The sequence below is a fragment of the Aulostomus chinensis genome, chromosome 5 (assembly GCF_037954235.1).
Source record: "Aulostomus chinensis isolate RoL2024-O1b breed Wild chromosome 5, RoL_Achi_v1.0, whole genome shotgun sequence".
In the NCBI taxonomy this organism is placed as follows: Eukaryota; Metazoa; Chordata; class Actinopteri; order Syngnathiformes; family Aulostomidae; genus Aulostomus; species Aulostomus chinensis.
In genome coordinates, this window is record NC_141324.1 from 31,563,875 (window position 1) to 31,585,048 (window position 21,174).

At 49.8% G+C, this 21,174-nt stretch overlaps 2 protein-coding genes across 9 annotated transcripts in view; one reads left to right on the plus strand and one right to left on the minus strand.

The window, feature by feature from the left end:
* lamc1 (laminin, gamma 1) overlaps positions 1-6,502 on the plus strand; it is a 47,619-nt gene extending 41,117 nt beyond the window's left edge. The window contains exons 24-28 of the mRNA XM_086204732.1: positions 1,504-1,618; positions 1,907-2,106; positions 2,184-2,342; positions 2,577-2,676; positions 4,181-6,502. Of these exons, the coding sequence (XP_086060858.1) occupies positions 1,504-1,618; positions 1,907-2,106; positions 2,184-2,342; positions 2,577-2,676; positions 4,181-4,437 (831 nt within the window). The 3' untranslated portion in view covers positions 4,438-6,502. The remainder of the gene's footprint in view (positions 1-1,503; positions 1,619-1,906; positions 2,107-2,183; positions 2,343-2,576; positions 2,677-4,180) is intronic.
* A 634-nt stretch (positions 6,503-7,136) lies between these two features.
* The window catches only part of rasal2 (RAS protein activator like 2), a 41,059-nt gene continuing 27,021 nt past the window's right edge, over positions 7,137-21,174 (minus strand). For 6 of the 8 annotated variants that reach the window (XM_086204737.1, XM_086204734.1, XM_086204738.1 and 3 more), the window contains 13 exons: positions 19,656-19,814; positions 19,251-19,344; positions 17,940-18,494; positions 17,059-17,203; positions 15,135-15,279; positions 14,810-15,049; positions 14,515-14,716; positions 13,194-13,396; positions 11,969-12,920; positions 11,422-11,565; positions 9,753-9,955; positions 9,590-9,677; positions 7,137-7,667 (listed from right to left, as the gene is read on the minus strand). In XM_086204737.1, coding sequence (XP_086060863.1) covers positions 7,500-7,667; positions 9,590-9,677; positions 9,753-9,955; positions 11,422-11,565; positions 11,969-12,920; positions 13,194-13,396; positions 14,515-14,716; positions 14,810-15,049; positions 15,135-15,279; positions 17,059-17,203; positions 17,940-18,494; positions 19,251-19,344; positions 19,656-19,814 — 3,298 coding nt within the window. In that variant the 3' untranslated portion in view covers positions 7,137-7,499. The remainder of the gene's footprint in view (positions 7,668-9,589; positions 9,678-9,752; positions 9,956-11,421; positions 11,566-11,968; positions 12,921-13,193; positions 13,397-14,514; positions 14,717-14,809; positions 15,050-15,134; positions 15,280-17,058; positions 17,204-17,939; positions 18,495-19,250; positions 19,345-19,655; positions 19,815-21,174) is intronic. The other 2 variants (XM_086204741.1, XM_086204733.1) reach the window with 1 other exon arrangement.

Consider the following 21,174-nt stretch of genomic DNA (forward strand, 5'->3'; position numbering starts at 1 on the left):
TGAATCCATTGTGCTGCTACGCCTGATTTTCTGTGTACTTGTCAAGTCAAGTCAATTTTATTTCTATAGCACCAAATCACAACAAAAGTTATCTCATGACACTTTACAGGTAGAGCAGGTCTAGCACCTCCCTCCTTCAATGAATTTAACAATTCCCCATCAGCAGCACATCCTGCAACAGCAGCCACCAGAACCTTCCTTTACCAGCAGGAAGGTGGAGCAGATCCAGGATCAGTGGGGACGGAGAGAGAGCAGGAGAGCAGGACAGAGACAAAGACAGAGAATGGAGGAGGACAGAGAGACAGAAGGAAAGAGAGGGACAGAGATAAAGAGAGAGAGAAAGGAGGAGAGACTGATGGACAGAGACAAAGACAGAGAATGGAGGAAGACAGAGAGACAGAAGGAAAGAGAGGGACAGAGATAAAGAGAGAGAGAAAGGAGGAGAGACTGATGGACAGACGGGGACGTGAGCAGGTGGAGCTACGGGTGGCAGCTGGAGCCTCTTCAGGTCTGGAGCCTCCTCCAGCAGCACCAGGATCTGGGATGAGGGGAGAAGAAGAGGAGTTAGTAACACGTCTGAGGACAGGAGGAGGAGAGAGAAGCCCAGTGCATCATGGGAGATCCCAGCAGTCTGAGCCTATAGCAGCAGGTCTAAGGGCCAGCCTAAGCAGTCCTGACTATAAGCCTGATCAACAAGAAGGTCTTAAGTCTGCTCTTAAACCTAGAAAGGGGGTCTGGGTCCTGGACTGAAACTGGGAGACGGTTCCACAGGAGGGGAGCCTGAGAGCTGAAGGCTCTGGCTCCATTCTACTGTTAGAACTCTAGGAACCAGCAGGAACCCTGCATCCTGGGAGTGAAGAGTTCTATAGGCTCCCTGGGCAGATCTCATCCACCCCGGAGCTCTGCCGCCATAGAGTTGCTTCACTGCCTCCGCAACTTCTGCCCGCTGATTGGATGACACCCCCCAAGCACTCCCCCAACTCTGCCTCCTCCATGGAATACGTGTTGGTGGGATTGAGGAGTTCCTCCAAGTATTCCTTCCACTGTCCAATTATCTCCCCAGTTGACGTCAGCAGCCTCCCGTCCCCACTGTAAACAATGTGGGCAAGTTGCCGCCCCGGAGGCGATATAACTTCTGTCATAGCTTTAGTGTCTTCAGTATTAATCTACAATGAGGAAAATGATAAAAAATAAAGGAAAACCTCTGAACGAGGAGGTGTCCCAACGGTAAACTGGTACTGTGTATTGTTCAACATGACGCAGAACTGACTAAGTAACCAAGTACTGATAACACAATAGTACTGATCACCTGACTCTGCCCTTGATTTTTGGGAGGGGCTAGGACGAATCTGCCCTAGTGTGTTGGGAGACCTCACACGTAATGAGGACAAGGGACGTAAACATGTTGATGTGACGGCAGCAGAGCCGGCGCCGAGAATACGATGTGGATTTAAATGTAACATGTATGAAGAAGAAAAAACAATTTGTCCTGCTGTCCACCAGACAGCCGATCAGCTGCTGGCTCGAGCTGACGCCGCCAAAGCTCTGGCAGAGGAGGCGGCCAAGAAGGGACAGTCGACCTTCAGAGAGGCAGAGACCATTCTGGATGACCTGAGAGGTACCACCTCTACTCATACTGGTTGATATTTGTATGGGAGGATTCATCGTGAATGAATCAGTTAAGGCAGTTTTATTTGTGTAACCCTAACTGCGACAGAAGTTCTCACGCAGCAGCTCAGAGGCAGAGCATCACATCAGAAATATTGCACAATGTCATGTTCAGTTCATTGAACCACGTGTCTGTGAATGATTAATTCCAGATGTGAGGGTCAAAGGTCTCAACCTACAATGTGGTGTTTGGTCATGAGGGTTCTCGCCATCACAGCGTCACTGGCTTCTCTTGCAGACTTTGACCGAAGGGTCAATGACAACAAGACAGCTGCTGAGGACGCGCTGAAGAAGATCCCAGCCATAAATGCCACCATCATGGCTGCCAATGAGAAGACTAGGCAGGCGGAGACAGCGCTTGGCAATGCTGCGGCGGATGCCCGAGAGGCCAAGAACAAGGCGGAGGAGGCAGAGAGGATTGCCAGCAACGTGCAGAAGGTACGACCGACTTCTATGTGCTTGTTGAGATTCTTTTGCATTGCAAAGATCAATTAAGGACATTCGTGTGTCTGCAGGGTTCAGCCAAGACTAAAGAGGACGCGGAAAAGGCCTTCCAGGACACCAGCAAGCTGGACAACGAGGTCAATGACATGATGGCCCAGCTGAGCGCTGCTGAACAGGAGCTGAGCAGGAAGAAGGCCGAGGCCGACCAAGACATGATGATGGCTGGAATGGTAGGACCCAGCTCAGACCCCATTTAGATGGTTCAAATGAAGCTTAGACCCAGTTCAAACTTAGTTTGGATTGAGTGCCCATCTTCTTCAGACACAGTTTGGATTAACTGTAGTTCCAGTTTAGATTAAGTTTAAATGTTTAGACCCAGTTCAGAATGAGCTTAGTCCTGGTTTAGATCCAGTTTAGACCTGTCAGTAGTTTGTTTTTTATAGTGAGAAATACTTTCACTGTAGGCATCTGACAACGCCAAGGAGGCGGAGGACAACGCCCGCAAGGCCAAGAGCGCCGTCAAAACGGTTCTGAGCACCATCACCGCCCTGCTGGATCAGCTGGGTAAGACCCACCCAAACATTCTGACTGTCCTTCAGGTCCACTAAAATCCAAAGAGCATTGCTATGATGTCACTATGGACATGCAATGGCCAACAAATAATTAAATGTCTTTCTTTTTTTTTCCTGAATGTCTTTATCAACAAATGGGAGGTGACACTATGACGTCACTTCCTTTTTAATTGACGCAATCAAAAATTCCTTTGAGAATCAGAAAAAGAAAAAAGACATTTTTCACTTTAATAGGTCTTATTGTCTACGCAGCACTTCCTGTCTTGACTGCAACCTACAGGAAGTTGTTGGTTTCAGATCATTTTCGGTGTCATGAAGGTTTAGAGACGTTACCTGAGACCTCCAACCAGGGCTGTGTGATACGACCATCACAAACCGGTAACGGTTACAATGTGTCCTTGATCTGCAGTTACAGAGGTCCTTTAAATGCACCAGTGGACATTCTGTCCTCGTCCTGGGCTCAGACGCTTTGTGCTCTGGACCAAGTCACACTTGGCTGCTGAGAACCATTCAGCACCACACACACACACACACACTCTCAACACAGCAAACACGGGTGCGTTCTTCCCTCCACTCTCACAACATAGTCAAGTAGAACAGGGGAAACCACCATGGGCGAGTCCACGGTGCTACCTTAGCGTTAGCTCGTTCGGAGGAGGAGGACTCGGCATTTTCTGCCATTTAACTACAGTCACATGAACATTTTGCTGCTTTACAGCAGTTGTGGATCCTCCTGGAGTCCTGGTTGATCAAATCATCTGCTGGTGGCTTAAGTTACACAGTTTAGATGTTAGCGTTAGCTAATAACGTTAGCATCAGGAGGAGGGGGGTCGTCATTTCCTCTATCATTATCTACTTCTAAAATAATCATTTCGGCTCCGTGTCAGCTGTGGACGTTGTAGAAACGTTGTAAAACGTAACAAGGTGGTGTCTGGGATCAAAAGGTGATCCCCTGCGGTCTGGAATCCTGTTACAGGAACTCAGAGGATCCACACAGGGCTGGCCAGACCGCCATGTCTGGTTCAGGGACCAGACGCCAGGAGGCTCATGCCTCCAGGGCGCCAGACGCCGCGTCACACAAACTCACCTTAAGATTAAAATGTTTGTTCCCTTTTGCAGAGCCTGCAGTGATTGGTTAACAAAACACATTCACTCTCCATGTTAAGCATAGAATTTGATGATAATTCAAAGAGAAATTATTTTCAGCCTCACATTTGTTGGTTAGCAAAACTGTGGCCCTGGATTTGCCGTAACTCGTACAATATTTTAACTAAAATGAAAAACTAAAGAATCGTGATGAAGTCGAGACTTTGATCCCCTTAAAAAAGGGGGATTTGTTGTTGCTGCGCTCCCGCCAATGATTTCTGTCGCTTCTTTTTCCTTTTGTGAAACATTGTTGGTGTGGAAGAATCAGACTGAGGGTGGCTTTGACGGGAGAACGAGGCTCTCCAGTAAAAATCCTGAAATAGTTGGTGGCGTCTCTCTGTCCTGTCCAGGAAACATCGACAAGGTCGATCTGGGCAAACTCAACCAGATTGACGAGTCGCTGAAGCGGGCCAAGGGCAAGATGGCCGACAGTGAGCTGGACAGGAAGCTGGTGGAGCTGAACGATGTGGCGCAGACACAGGAGGCGATGATCAATGACTACGACCGCCAGATCCGCGAGATCCGTGCCGACATCTCTAACCTCAACGACATCAAGAACACATTACCTGACGGCTGCTTCAACACGCCATCTCTGGAGAGGCCATAGCCCTGCCCCCTGCTCCGACACCGCTCCACCCCGTCACTCTAACACTTGGCCATCACGCCACCTTCTACCAAAACTATGTTTCAGTTTCTTGTCTTTGTTTTGTTTTGTGAGCGAGATGCTGCCACGGCAACCGTCATAACCACAGAGAAGCAGCTGTTTGTATTTTGTCTCGGAGACGCAGGGGCGGGGTTTCGCTAGAATGAACGGAAGCAGCGTCAAAAGGGGGGCAGGAAACCACATCCACAAACCCAAGGTGACTGCACGCATCTGCTCTACCAGGCGGAAGCACACAGGAAGTCCCTCCAACCTCCAAGAACCGCCACTGTTTTTTCTGTTGTCCGTGTGACTGCTGTTGCCCAACACGCTTTTGTAGTCTCACAGGGCGCCACAATCCTTATTGTTGTTGTCCGAAGCAGCTGTGATGTCATAACCTACAGTGAAGGATTATTTGGGTTTCTGCCAAAGCTTCAAACCACCGGGGAAACGCCATTGCCTCGCCGTCATCAGTATTCTTTCAGTTTGAGTGGTCAAGTGAAGCTTTGCCGCTCACAAGAGTTTTAACAAGATGAGAGATTATTGTCATGGCAACAGGTTACACCCAGCTGACTTTTGCATGCATGATCTCCTGGATCCTTGTCATCATGGATGTGATGATGATGTCATACATTCTGTAACCAGATGGTCTGCCAGACGTGGCGTTGAATTGCCTCTTGAACATCTGGTCACGTTATTAGGCTCCTCTCATAGACTCGCGCGCGCGCGCGTGGGGGGGGGGGTTCCTGTGATGATTGACAGGATGAGACACGCTCAAAGTTTTTATACAACAAAATGTAAAAATAATATGGAGACCTTCACTCAGTACGCATGCTAACGACCACAACATGACAGTCCTGTTGATGTGGACGTCATCAGTCCGGGGACGGCTGGAAAATCAACGCGGTTAACGCAGAACCATTCTGGCGTCGGTCTGAATTCATTATTTGGCGAGGACCAACATGGAGGCAGGCCACGCTTCTCTATTAGCATCAATGGTTAGCATTACCGCTCGCTCAGGCAACAAACCTATCGCCTCTGATTCAAAGAATTTTTACTGACAGAAGTCAGCAGCTGGAGTGTCATCGGCCCCCCATGTGAGCGAGGAGCCCGACACTGGTGGCGGCGTCATAAACCCACCTTCCATCAAAGATGGCCTCTGACCTCCAGTCCATCATGTTAAAACAAAAACTTTGTGATTGTCGCTGCATCTTTCAAACCACTCCTGACATTTCTTGCCATGGATCCAACACACCAGGCGCCGCTCGCTCGTCCTCCATCTACACTATGCAACGTTGTTGTATCGATACACTGGTGCTAATAATTCTTCAAATGTTCTATTTTGTGTGTGAATGTTTTTTATGACTTAAGAGTTTATTTGTGTAAATACGTGTTGATCATTCAGGGCGGGGCAGAAGCGGAATCACATGACCCTGCAGGTGAACTATATCGTATCTATAACTCTGGTATGTTATTATGATTGCTTGTATACGCGGCTTAGCGCTGCCACGGCAACGCCCATGTTTCACTGTTGTGTTGATCAACTGAATACTTTAGTGTTTTTTGACCTGTTATTGATTGCTGCACGTTTTAAACCACGACTGAAGTTATCCGCTCAACCCCACAGGGACGAGCTCGCCATGGCGCTACGGTAGTTAAACGTTTTTTTAATGCGTGTTTTGTGCGTCACTATAATCACGGTCCTGACGAGGGCACCCGCTTTTGTCTGTGCGGTTCTTCACGCCATCTGGCGTTGGTACTGAAACAAGTCCGATCAGCCGTGAACAGATGCGTGACATCAGATACCAGCAACCAACCTGCAGCTCCTCCCTCCATCCGGGCGCCGCCCCACAGGACACGTGATGTATGAACAGTATTTAAGTTATAACGTGGCGGTAGTTGATTGTAACCATGGTGACGCATGTTGGTGCAGCACAGCCCGCCTTCGTTTCCTGCTCTGATGGCCTAAAAGAGCGTTTGTCCTCGTGTGCCTGTAAATCAACGTAACATTTAATAAAAAATGACGACAGAAGCTCACGCGTGTCAGTTTCTTGTTTTCTGTTATGAAACATTAAAATTTTCAATTGTAGGATTTCAGTCCTTCCAAGGGTTTCTTTTGCTCTGTTGTAAGTCAACTTTTCTTTTGAAACCATTGCTGTTAGCATGTTAGCTTACATAGTATAACCTAAATGCTGTCTGGGACTTGGAGGCGGAGCCAATGGGGCTCCATTTGCTGTGGTGGCGCCTCCTACAGCTCAAGAGTGGAAGAGGTTGCAGTGCCACGTGATGAGAAACGCAAACAGAACTCGGATGTGTTTCTTCTGATGCGCCGCCGCTGTCACTCCTCCCTGATGTTCACACGTTCACCAGCATCGTCTCGTGACTTGAGAGCCGCTGCAGTCGCCTCAGCAGCGAAGCCCCAGCTTCCCGGCCCTTTCAAGTGCTGACTGCTCTGTAGAGGAATGAGGGGTTAAAGTTCACTCTACCACGAACACATGCCAACAAAACACTTCCTCTTCCTGTCAGATCATGTGATTGTTTGTTTGACCTGAAAAACATCTCACCCATTGATTCACTCGTTTCCATGGAGACAGTATACAGGCAGCTTTTATTCTCAACCTGGGACAGCAGACAAGTATGACCTTTGACCCCCCCCCCCCCCCCCATCATACAGTAGATCAATAACAGGAAGTGGAGGAATAAATTAAAAGCCCCAAAACAATCTGGTAAAACATCTCCACAACAAATCTGAAGATAAAAAAACGTTAAAAAATTCAGTTAGAAAACCAATTAAGTTTGTTTTTGGTTTGAGATGCCGTTTCTGTGCTTCTGTGACGCTGTGCGCACGCACACACACACACACACACACACACACACACACACACACACACACACACACACACACACACACACACACACACACACACACACACACACACCAGATAAAAGCCTCAGTATTTACAGTCTTCTGAGGATTGTTTCTTCAGCAGATGAGGATGTTAAGCCCCGCCCCCACTCTGTTCCACCAATCAGCAACTGCTGTTCTTGAACTCTCCGTTCTCAGTGATTGACAGCTTAGTGGGGTTGCTGGGTGACAGGCCGTTGTGGAGGTTGGGCGAGCTGTAGCGTTCCTTCACCTGCGTCAGTGCCGCCATCAGCCGTGAGTTTGCCGTGTCCAGAGAGCTGATCCGTTTCTCCTGATTGGACAAAGACAAGAGGGGTGGGACAAGAAGTTACATGGAGGTAAAATGAAGGGTTGTGTGATGACATCATTTGGGTTAAAACCTCGTCGCAGTTTAAATTTCATGACAGATAAAACAACAGAACTGCAATGGCGTCTCAGCTCACCGCAGGACGACGGCATCAACGACTAAACTGACCAAACAAACTGATAGAACGGCAGTAACAGATTACAGCTGCAGTAATAGATTACATTCCAACACTCAAGTTGGTACTGAGCGGTTCACGGTGCGTTCACCATCGTCAGGAAACATTTGTCTCCATCGGTTCGGTTCTCAGGAGCTTGTAAAAGTTTCCTCGCTGGTGCTGCGACGGGGTTGTGACCCCAGAATGATTGACAGCTCACAGTCAGAAACAGGAAGCTGGAGGCAGCAGCTGAATGCTGAAAAACTACAACCAAAGGAGAAAATGTAAACGAAGCTGCAACAACGCTGTTAAGGGCAGCAAGGAGACTCAGACTCCTCCCACTGTGTGTGTGTGTGTGTGGGGGGGGGGGGGGATGCAGCCCAACAGAAAAAAAAGCAGTTCCAAGTGCAACACACCAACATTCCCTTGGGTGGGAGGAACTAGTCAGGACCATGACAGAGACGCACGCCATCTAACACGTCTCATTCTGCTGTCGGTCAATCATGCCAACGTTGGTGAGGTCACATCTCAGTGACAGTGACCCCATGTGACATCACCCTGCAATGTGGTCAAACCACCACGGACAGGAAAACGGGGGGCAGGAGGCATAGTTAGAGGTGAGGAAACGTGCAATTGGCCAGCCTGGCGTGAGGGGTGTTGCTGCTCATTTCCTGCGGTTCTCTAAACAGCGTGGTGAAGGAAGGGGGCGGGGCCACACTCTACTTGCCTGATTGGTTTATTTCACATCGGTTACTGACCTGAAATCAGTCAAGACACGATGAAAGAACAACTAATGACATCACACCACCATTCACTGTCCATTCACCTTGGATGCTTCAGGATATTTATGTGCTTCACCAAATCAACTCTGATAAAATGGCGCCGGCGTTTGTACCCGAGAGAACAAGTGTTTTTAGTTTGATGGGTTTAAAAGGTACTTGTGTGTTACTGATGACGCAAGCATCATGCTAGCAGCTTGCTGAGTCAGCACTGTTATTAGTTTATTGATGGTTCAATCTAGAACACGGACGTTCAAACACATTTGGTTGTGTGTCCTGCATCAGAAGTAGGAGGAGCCATCTCACTAATGTAAGTGATGTGTTGCTGGGGGCGTGGCCAGGGCTAGTTATTGATCTTTTTTAAAGCAGTTTTCAAGCAAACTAAATTATCATCTTTCTTAAACTCTTTCGCCTCCATTAACCTCTGCCATCACAGAAGAGGGTGTGGTAGAGGGCGCCGAAGAGCACCTCGAGACAGAACACTGCAGGCCCAAAAAACGAGAAGAGGCGGCTCCAGACACCAGAAGCAGCAGCAGATAGACGGTTGTGGTTCTCCAGGGGGTCTGTGGTGCTAAGGAGGCTCTGTTGGTCCAGGACCAGAACCAGAACTGCTGGTTGGTTCTCTCGTTTACGTCCCAGGAACATTGAGACAGAAACCCAACTCTGACGGATATCGAAGCACACGTTTCTGTCTGAAGCGCAACCGACCCGTTCACCAAGAGGCTCACTCACAACAGTGACATTGTTGAGAAACACTGGCGGGGAAAGAGTTCAAAGGGCAGGAAGTTACGGCGAGCGCCAGCCTCCAAGAGAACAGCGCTCAGCAACACACAGAACCAAGGACTCTGATTTCAGACCGTCACATGACCACGTTTGTTCTTCACGAATCAACACGTTCAAAGTTTGTGAGGACGGTGATGATGATGATAGTGATGATTGCGAGACAGAGGTGAAGCTGCTGCGTCCGTCCCTACCTGAGTGTCGATGATCTTCTGTTTGGCTTCGATCACTGCCTGCATCTCTGCGTGGTCGCGCTTCAGCTCCTCCTCCACCACCATCAGCCTGCACACACACACACTTGTGGGTGGACACGCAGGCGCAGTTCTATCAAGTCTGGACTGGTGGGCGGGGCCGTACCTGCAGATGATGCTCTTCATCTGGTGGTCCTTCTCGTCCTGCTGGCGTCTCAGACGCTCCTCGCTGTCCTCCAGACGGTCTTTATACTCCAGCAGCAGCTTCTGCATCTGCTGCTCCTGTGCCGCCAGACGGCGCTCGTACTCCTCCAGGCGCCGACCAGACATCCGTAGACGCTCCTTTAACCGTGAGATCTCCAGCTCGTACTGCGACACATGAGGAGCCAAGAGCTTAAATATGTGCAGGAAATACAAAGTAACAATCGCTGAGCACGACCCCAGAGCCCGGCTGGCTGGCATGGCAGCGGGAGGGATGGCCATCAGTCCCACTACCCCAGGAAGCATCGCCACACACCCCCATGACCTCACAACCAATCATCTCTCTTCTGACACCCTAGCGGAGACAGGGCTGGGCACCCCACCTGGACCTGGGAGTGACCCTGAACCCACAGTGACTGGGTCTGCTCCAGACTGGAAGAGTCAGGCGTGATCTGGCTAGAGAGCCTTAAAACTCAGACTAGAGCAGCCGATAACTGAGTGTTAATAGAGGAGAACCAGAACCAGACTGACAGAGAGCCACAGCTCTACTGAACCAAGTAGTCCTGTTTCCCTGGCCAGCAAAGAGTTCATGGACTTCTTTAATGACAAAATTCTCCTGATTAGAGAGAAACTTCTTCTCCTGCTGCCATCAGCTGACAACATGGCCCCTAGAACCCAGAACCTTAGAGGCAGCTGGAGGACCAGACACACACTTGGATAGTTTTTCTCCCATCAGCCTTCATGAGCTCAGTTCAATAATGTCCTCCTCTAATCCTCCACCTGTCTCCTAGACCCCATCCCAACTAAGCTGCTCCAAGACTCTCTCCCCTCGTTAGCCCCTCCCTCTTAGATATGATCAATGTGGCGCTGGTATCTGGTTCCGTCCCTCAGTCCTTTAAATTAGCAGGAATTAAACCCTCCTCAAAAACAAGCCTGGATCCAGAAGTTCTACCAACTACAGACCAACATCACATCTTCCTTTTCTCTCCAAGGTTCTGGAGAAAGCAGCTGCTAAACAGCTCTGGGACTTCTCCACCGCAAAGGATTCTTGATTCTTCTCCCATCAAAGTCCTCAACAGTCAGGCTCCTTCATCCCTGACAGAGCTCCTAGTTCCCGATGATCCAGCTAGAACCCTTCACTCCCAGGACGCTGCTGGGTTCCTGCTGGTTCCTGGAGACTCCAAAAGTAGAATGGGAGGTGGAAACTTTAGATATCAGGCTCCACTCCTGTGGAACCGTCTCCCAGTCCTGGTCCAGGACTCAGACCCCCTCCCTACAGCCCCTTTCACACTGCACCAAAAGTGCAGGGCCACCTGTCAGGCTTCACCTGTAGCTTCTTCGGCTCCCTTCCAGACGAGCCAAAAGAGCCGAACGAGGGTCCAAAAACACGCGTTTTTGTTAAAGAGCAGACTTGAGGCCTTCCTTGTTGAAAAAGCCTACAGTTAGGGGGGTTCAGGTTAGCCCCGCCCCCTCGCCCTGCTTTTACAGACCAAGACTAGCAGGGATCTCCCATAATGCACTGGGCTTCTCTCTCCTTCTGTCCTCATTCACGTCTCATAGCTGCATGTTACCAAGTAAAGTTGACTTGACTGGATTCAATCATGTGACAGACTTCCTGTTTCAGGTATGCTTACCTTCTCCACGTTCCTGCCCTCCTCCCTGGTCCTCTCAGCTCCGCCCTCCTCTTCCTCCTCCTCCTGGTACTGGCCATTGTGGAGAACCCAGGCTGCGGTCCTCTCCACCGGAGACATCGCCACTGCCTCCACCGGAGACGCCACCTGCACACAAGCCAGTGATGTCACCACCAAACACGGGGAACTGAGATTACAGAAAATTTGTCATAAGAATTAAAAAAGTGGAGGTCAACATGTTGAATTTAACCCTCCCTCACATTCCTTCCCAGCAAACACGTCAAGAGGTCAGAGCGGTGGCAACCTGCTCCACTGGCACCTGTATGGATGGTAGACCCCGCCCACTGTACTGACCAGCCAATCTCAGAGGTATTAATCCCCGTCACATCAGTGGCGACTTGGTGCAGGTCACATGGTTGTTGTCTCTTGACAAGGCTCAACAACTATTTCAGTGCTTCATTTACAACTTTGTGTTTGATCCATCGAGCAGCGCGCCACCACATGCGGTCTGAGTCTCATTTACGCCACAATGACTTCCTGCCTGCCTTACCTGCTGCTGCTTAGCACCGCTCCTGGAGGGTGGAGCCATATTCTCTGTGGAACAGGGCGACTGCTGGCGGTTAACCAGGCCGGTGGTGGGGGTCGGCTCTGTGTTGGTGCTGCTGCTGCTACGGAGCGAGACACTGTGTGGGAGGGAGGATGGAATCCTGGCCCCGCCCCCTCCCCGGCTCTGTTGCTCCACCTTCACGATGTGGGCGGTTCCTGCAGTTGTGCTCTGCCGGGGGATGGCGAACGCTGTGGCAGCGCATGTTGGTAGGTCTGACAGCACATGGTGGCTTGGTGTAGGACACTCCTCGCTCTGTTTGCGCCGCCTACCGCCCAACTCATCCAGGCTGCTGTGGGACGCCGCAAGACCTGTGACCCCCACCTGGCTGCCAAAGTCATCGGAGTTGCTGTGGCTGTTGTGTGAGCTCTCAGTGCTCAAGTTCTCTGAGCTGGAGTCCTGCTGCTGTGAGTGGGCAGAGCATGTGGACAGGCTGTGGGCGGGGTTACTCAGGTGGTAGACGGGGTTCTGGAAGGACAGCGGCTGCAGGCTGCGCTGCTGGCTGAGCGAGGGGGGCAGTGGCCGCCGCACTTGCGGTGCACTTTGTGGCTGAGCATCTCTGGCTGTTGCTTTGCTGTGGTGTGGCGCCGGCTGAGGGGTTAGAGGGTTTGAGAGTGTGCAGTTGTTGGGGGGTTGGGTGTGTCCAATCGATGCTTGAGACCCCACCCTGCTGAGGCGAGGCGGGGCCTCGTGGTGCGGCGGTGGCTGCACTGGAGGGCTGTGCAGGCACTGGGCATCCTGCAGGTCGACCAGCGAGATACTACGTCCGCTGGGCAGTGGGTGGTCGCGCTCATGCACGTCAGAGAAGCTGGTGTGGCCAGAGGGATGCGGCTGTGCCACTAGGGGGCGCTGCCCTCGCACGTAGCCCTCCATCATCTCACTGGCAGGAGACTGCGGGCTGCAGGAAGTGACATTTTGACAGGAAGTAGAATCAGTTTGACATCCAACCAAATAGTTTCCTGTCATATCTCAGAGGTTTGGACAAACTCGCTTTTCTGTAGTTTTTCTACTTCTTTTTGAGTGAATATCATGACGGATTACTGGTGAGTATCAACAATACGTGTGAGTGTAGCGTGGGAGTCGATGTCACACAGTCTCAACATGCGGCTAGAAGATGACAACACCTTCATTCAGGTGTCACGACATCACACCAAATCAGCTGATTGGTTACCTGCTACCAGCTCCCTCAAAGATTCGCTGTAATCCTGATGACAGGCTGCCACTGATGTTATGGGCGGAGCTATGGTGGTCCTGGAAATGGTGCAGCTGCTGCTGGATGGGTGTGGGCGCCGCCAGACAACGAGAGATGTCTCCCAGAATCCTCGGCAGCGGGCCCAGCTTCGCCACGGTAGCCTGCAGGAAGGAATTTTCACCCTGGGGTCGCCGTGTGTGTGAGAGTGTGTGTGTGTGTGTGTGTGTGAGTGGGGGGGCAGCAAAACCCAAAATGGTGGCAACAGAGAGGAAGCCAGACAGGAAGTGATGAGGAGGGAGAGGAGAGATGGGGAGGAGGAAGATAACATGAGCAGAACAGAACCAAAATCAAACCAACTACAAAGACACAATAGCCATGCAGGGGCGGGGGGGGGGGGGGCAACAGGTGGGGGCGGGCCATGCTATGATGATCAGCCACTCAACGTTTATGTGCTTACAAGGAACTGAAGTGATGCCATGCTACAAACACTCAACACTTATAAATAATCAATAATCCCATGTAGTCAATAACCACAGGAACATAAGTGATGTAAGAGTAGACTGGGGTCAAAGGTCAGCAATCCTGCTGACCTGGTGCCGCTAGTGTGGACATTATAGTTGGGCAGTAACTTGTTGTGATGTCATAGTAACGTAGAAATGAACAACATTCAGGAAACGTCGTCGTGTTTCGACATAAAAAACAAAGTTTAGCAGAATAGAAACTTTCATCAAACTGAAGATGAGAAAACAGATGTTCTCTAAGGGGTTCTGGCGGGCCGGTCCAGTCACATGGTTCTTGACTGACGGACTCCTAATGTGCCACTTCCCTTCAAAGTTGTTCTACACGTGTAAATAATGATCACTCGTCACCATGGAAACCAGTTTCTCTGCTGATATGTGAAACGGAAGTTTTCCAAAATCTTCTGCTGTTGAAGATATTTACAGAATCTTGCTACCGGGAGAACGTTCCACATCTCCCAGGGTATGTGGAACGTTCTCCCCGGAGAACATGGTTTTCTTGAGTTTTTGTTTAAAATGACAGTTTGTCATGAAACCAACATCCATTGAAGTGTCGATGAGAAAAAGAAATATTAACTTTCTATTAAATATTTTAAGAATGAAAACAGAGGCTTTGATCTTCTGATCAGATTGTTCATCATCACAGCACAAAATATTCAAGGGTCTTCAAAGATGAGAGACAATGCTGACATGGAAAGACTGAACCATAAAACCTCTCTCTCTCTCTCTCACACACACACACACACACACACACACACACACACACACAGGTGAGCGTGTACCTTGTCCAGCTGAGAGACGACGTCCCACAGCAGGGCGTGGAGGACTGACAGTTCTCGTCCCAGGTCGATGTAACCCTCGAAGCCTGGTGTGTTGGACAGAGTCTCTGGGTTAGAGATCTCCGACAGGAAACGCATCATCCCCGCCCACTCGTGCTCCAGGAAGTCGTTCATGAAGGCCATGTACTCCTCCTTGTTCCCAAACCTGCAGAAGAGGAGAGTTTCATCAACCCATCAACAGCCAGCTTACGGGACAAGGTATCTGGCAGTTCTCCGATCAGCGCCTGTGGCGACGTACTTTGTGAAGTTGGCGAGGTTCTGGATGACTTTGGCGATGAGGGTGAGGGTCCGAGATGTGCGGTCATCTGGGTATTCCTGCATAAGGCTGAAGAGTGACGGCGACATGATGGCGGGGCAGAGGAAGCGCAGGAAGAGCGAGGCACTGATCAGACGCTTGCTGATGTCCTGCTGGTGACCACGAGCAACACACTGCTGTTTCCACGATGCAAACACCTCCTTCAGCTCGCGAGGGAACACGCTGCACACACGGCCAAAGAGGGAGCACGTCAGCGTCCGTCGCAGTGGTCAGAAAAGACTAGTTATGCCATTACTGTGATGCCTACCAGTAGGAGTTGATGATCTTACAGAACGCCAGCTCGCAGCACATCTTCAGGTTGCTCTGGTGCTCTGTCAGATCACCGGCAGAGCAGCGACTCGGATCAACCTCGCAGTTCTCATCCGACTCATACAGAGCTTTAATGAACTCACCTGCACGGATGGGGACAATTGATCACACACTCGAAACCTCCGCAGCCTCCTGTAGACACACCCCTCCTTTGTAGGACCCCACACACCTCCAACAACAGCTTCATGATTCATTCTGCCGCTGTGATGGCCAGCTGACACTTCCAGACATGATCACCTGACATCAACACGATGCCATTCAGGGAAAGAAGGTTACAGCTACTGTCAGGACACACTTGATAATCACGAATCCACATGCTCCCTGATTGGTGCTGGTCTTGAGACACGTCCTATTTTAGCTTCGTTCTGTGTTTCTGTGTTCTGTGACAGCACCCTGATCATGTGACCTCAGCAGAATTGTCACCTGCTGTCTGTCTGAGTGTTTGTATGGGACAGGGGATTGTACATGTGTAGCCACAACGGCACTTTGGCAGAGCCGAGCTGGGTCCACGCCTGGGATGAGATCACCAGGATTACGTATTGAATGCTGCGGGCATGTGTAAACCCAGCTGCAGCACCTCATCCATCCACCAGGAGGAGCAGTGAGGGGAAGCTGCAGCTGTTTGTTGTGTCCAGCTGTTCTTGACCAGAAGAGGGAGAGAGATTCCCACTCAGAGGAGATTATTATTAGATCACCAGATTATCTGGTGACAAGTACAAACCCCTATTCCAACGAAGTTGGGACATTGTGGAAAACATAAAAAAAAACAGAATTCAATGATTTTCAAATCTTTTTTGAAACTACATTCAATCAAATACACTACAAAGACAAGATATTTCTTAACTGGTAATCTTCATAATTTTTTACAAGTATTCACTCATTTTGAATTTGATGTTTTGCTCAAAAAACATTTGCTTGGTACATTCCACAGGTGAACAGGTGAATTGGAAACAGGTGAGCATCATGATGGCTATAAAAGGAGCGTCCTGAAAGGCGCATCAGAGGATGGGGCGCAGTTCATCTCTATGTGAACAGCTGCATGAACAAATAGTCCAACAGTTTTGGAACGTTTCTCAGTGAACAGTTGCAAGGAATTTAGCGATTTCATCATCTGCAGTCCACAATAGCACCAGAAGATGCAGAGAATCCAGAGGGATCTCTGCTCGTAAGCAGCACCAACACTGAATGCCTGAGACCTTCGGGCCCTCCAGCGGTACTGCATTAAGAGCAGACATCACTCTGTAAAGGATATTACCACGCTGCGACATTACCAGGTAACAGTTTGGCACTTCATCTACAAGCGCAGGTTAAAACTGCCATGCAAAGCGAAAGCCATTTATCAAAAACACCCAGAAGCGCCACTGAGCTCTGGGCCCAAGCTCATCTGAGTGGACTGATGCAAGGTGGAAAGGTGCGTTGTGGTCTGACAAGTCCACGCTTCTAGTTGTTCTAGGAAATCATGGACGTCGTTTCCTCCAGGCCAAAGAGGAAAAGGACCATCCAGATTCAAAGCCAGCATCCAGGACGGTGGGGGGTGGGTTAGTGCCCAGGGTAACCAAGCCACGTCTCTTTCAGGGACATCCCTGCTTATTTCAGCAAGACAAAACAAAGCCGCATTCTACGTGTTCAACAGCAGCTTCATCGTTAGTTGTTGGCGTTATGATGGTTTCATCATTCGTGGAGCACAAAAAAGTCAGTGTGCCCTCAGTCATGCTGGGCTCCAGTTGTATTCACACAGATTTGGAATATTGGATCATTTGGCCTGGTGGGAATCTCCCAACATACTAAAATAGTGGTGAATTCCTGTTTAACTGTGTGTGTGTGTGTGTGTGTGTGTGTGTGTGTACAGCTGTGCGTCTGACCCAGGGCGTCATGCAGGTACTTCTGTCCCACCAGCTTCAGGTACTCCTCGATCGCCTTCGTGGCCAGTGTGTTCTCCCTGAAGATCAGGACGTCATGGTCAGCACAGCGGTCCACCTCTGACATCACTAGGTCCGTCAGGAAGTCCTGGCCAGAGGAGGAGACATTCAGAAAGTCACTCAGGTGTTTGACAGGTGTGAACAATGTTCCCTTCAACAACAGAACAGGATTTTGGGTTGTTGAAGATTTTCTTTCCTGCAGGACAAAGGTTCACTTGCCACCAAGTGTAGCTTGTTATCAATGACTGTAGCGGAACTGGTGTAGCTTGTTGTTATCAACAAGTGTAGCTTGTTATCAATGACTGTAGCGGAACTGGTGTAGCTTGTTGTTATCAACAAGTGTAGCTTGTTATCAATGACTGTAGCGGAACTGGTGTAGCTTGTTGTTATCAACAAGTGTAGCTTGTTATCAATGACTGTAGCGGAACTGGTGTAGCTTGTTGTTATCAACAAGTGTAGCTTGTTATCAATGACTGTAGCGGAACTGGTGTAGCTTGTTGTTATCAACAAGTGTAGATTGTTATCAATGACTGTAGCGGAACTGGTGTAGCTTGTTGTTATCAACAAGTGTAGCTTGTTATCAATGACTGTAGCGGAACTGGTGTAGCTTGTTGTTATCAACAAGTGTAGCTTGTTATCAACGACTGTAGCGGAACTAGTGTAGCTTGTTGTTATCAACAAGTGTAGCGTGATGTCATCAACAAGTGTAGCGTGTTGCTATCAAAGTGTAGCATGTTGTTGTCATCAAGAGCAGCATGTTGTCGCTCTCTGACTGCAGAGGAACGCCGTGCATGAGCACATATCTGTTCAGTCTGGAGTTTGACCTTTGCTCTCCCGGTGCTCTGCAGAATGTGGACAAGGGCGCACGCCATCTCCTCCTTGTTCTTGACACTGATGACGGGCTCCAGCACCGAGCATAGCGTGCTGTAGTTGTTGGTGACAAACTCTGCAAACTCCTTGTACTGCTCCATGGGCAGGATGGAGATGGTCTGGAAGCGTGACTTGATACGGATCGAGGGCCCGCCTCCCTTGACCTTGTTGATGGTGGGCGTGCTGACCGGGTACCACTTCTCCATGAACTGCCGTCCTGTCACACCTGTGACTGGGATGTTGACCAAGCCCACATAGTTGTTCTTGTCCTTCTTCTTCTTCTTGTCGGTGTCACGGTAGATGTGCACAGTCATGCTGTGCACCCCTGGCAGGCCAGAGAAATCAAAGTACTCGCCCCAGAACAGACTGTCTTGGCGAGTCTTGCTGGTGGTGCGAGCATACAAAACGTCATCCAGACACAGCTCACAGAAGTACTTCTTCTTCGATGGCAGGTCTTTGGCCTCAATGATCCACAGTCGCAACAGGTTCTCTGCCCGTCTACAGTTGTCCTGGAAACACAAGCGCCAATCAGTTTAACCCTCTGAAGTCACCTCCTGTCACACACATAGATTTGAGTAGGGAGGAGTCCAGCAGAATCAATAATGAACACTTATCCACCTGTCCATAAGTGTCTGCAATATGGAATTTTTGAAGGTACAAGGACAAACAGACAAATGCAAAAAAAATACATTTCAGTGCTTCCTAAGTTACTAAATCAAAAATCCACCTTCCATGAGTCAATATTTGGTCCTACCTCTTTTACAAACCCAATACTTTCCTGACTGGGAGCAGTGATTTGACGCAGCACCTCCAAAGCTCCACTGGAACTTTGGAACCAAAGGTTTGTTGAGGACTAGAAGAGCGACTGCTGCTACTGATGATGATGAGGAGGAGGATTCCTGCTGGACACACCAGCATCCTGGACCTGAGCTAGCTGATGCTAACACTTCCACCCACTACCAGCCATTGGGCTAAGCTAACTAGCCTGGACCTGAGCTAGCTGATGCTAACACTTCCAACCCGCTAAACACTCATTTTGCTGAACTTACTAGCCTGGGTCTCAGCGCCACTGGGGACAATGGCCTATAAGAGACATTCTCCATAAGTGGGCGTGTACCTTCGAGTAAAAGTACATAAATATCGTCAACAAAATGAACTTAAGATATGAATAAACTTTGAAAACAGCTATGGAAAAGTGACAAATTTAACCCTTTAAATTAGCAGCAATATTTTCAGATTCATGGCTGATGGAAGGGAGGTGTCACCTTGTTGGGTTGGATGGTTCTCCTCAGGTTCTCCATCCACTTGTCTCTCTCGGATGCCGATGTGCAGCTGAAACACTTGCTACCACCTGCGTAGGTCACCTGATGGGTGACAGGACAACATGGCCTGTGACTTCATGCATTTCATCAAAACGAAACCAGACATGGAAAGCGCAGGAACAAACATTAAACTGTGACCATGGTGGAGACATGTGGCTCTAGGCCCCCCCCCCCCCGCTGGGGTTCATCAGCTGACTGAAGGACACACAACTCATCAAAGCACTCAGGTGACCATATGTCACCTTTTGCCCTTCACGCTCTTATCGGCTGTGAATGTCCACTCCATAATAAAATGACCTAAAACTAAAGACAATGACGTCACAGTGCGTAGTCTGCGTGTTCGGCGAGGTCACCTCAAAGCAGAACTCCTGTCCTAGAATGCTGCTGTGCAGAGGCTTGACGAAGACATCGTCCTCCATGCTCAGGTCCAGCGTCTCCACCGCGCTGCCGGGACTCAGCAGAGACTCGTGCGATGTCGACTCCCTCAGCTTGGGAAGCCCGCGTGACCTGGAAGACACAGCACACACAGGTGAGAGGCGGGGTTTAAATTTCCTTCAGCAGAACTCTGAGTCAGTCTGAGCAGGAAGCCAGACTGTCTGGAGGCTGCTGTGCACAACACACATTCAGTTTCCACACCTAGATGGAGACCCGCCACCATCCTTGAGTTTGAACCGTGAATACCTACGACAGACAAACCCAGAGCCAGGTGAGGGGCGTTCCCCAGAGCATCCCACCCCCTCCTCCCACCACCACCCTCTTGCTGAGAGGGGCTCGGCTCACTGTGGACCCCGCCAGCGAGCACTACCTTTATCAAGCTTCCTCACAGCCAGTAAACAAGGTCCCGTAACAGCCAATCACATCAGGCCACTGGGAGCGTTTCCATAGAGGCATCCTCTGCCAGGGAAACAGGCGCTAGGCAGCAGTGACGCTCCACCTAACAGAGCAGGTTAATGGGGAAGGAGGATTTTTCAGCCTTCAATTTTTGAGGGCGGGGCTGCTTCATCCCGTTCCTGACCCAGATATACCCCTCAATGATCAGCCACAGCCCACAATGGTTTCTTCTCTTATGTGTGTGTGTTTGTGTGTGTGTGTGTGTGTGTGTGTGTGTGTGTGCATGGGTGTGTGTGTTCATGTTCCATTCACTGACTAACTGCTGACTCGTCATCATCTCAACCATCAAAGTCACAAGTTTTATTCAAACGTGAGCCAACTGGTGTGTAACGGTGACATTAAACTAGGACTACAGTCACCTTGCCCTAAAACAAGTTCCAGTCAGTGCTGGGAATGCTGGGTGGTATAAAGGCAGAAGGGAGATGAGATGAAACCCTCAACTAAGAGAGAATCGAGAACTTTCACCTCAGTCTTCACATGAGTCAACTCAACTTAGCAGTCTCATCATCTTACAATGCTACAGTGCTGTAGTCCAACAGGAAGTGACTGTGTCAGGGAGGAGGTGTGTTTGTAGTCCAACAGGAAGTGACTGTGTCAGGGAGGGGGTGTGTTTGTAGTCCAACGGGAAGTGATTGTGTCAGGGAGGAGGTGTGTTTGTAGTCCAACAGGAAGTGACTGTGTCAGGGAGTAGGTGTGTTTGTAGTCCAACAGGAAGTGACTGTGTCAGGGAGTAGGTGTGTTTGTAGTCCAACAGGAAGTGACTGTCAGGGAGGAGGTGTGTTTGTAGTCCAACAGGAAGTGATCATCTCCTGGCTCCTCCACCAACAGGAAGTGGTCATCTCCTGGTTCCACCACCAACAGGAAGTGGTCATCTCCTGGTTCCACCACCAACAGGAAGTGGTCATCTCCTGGCTCCTCCACCAACAGGAAGTGGTCATCTCCTAGTTCCACCACCAGCAGGAAGTGGTCATCTCCT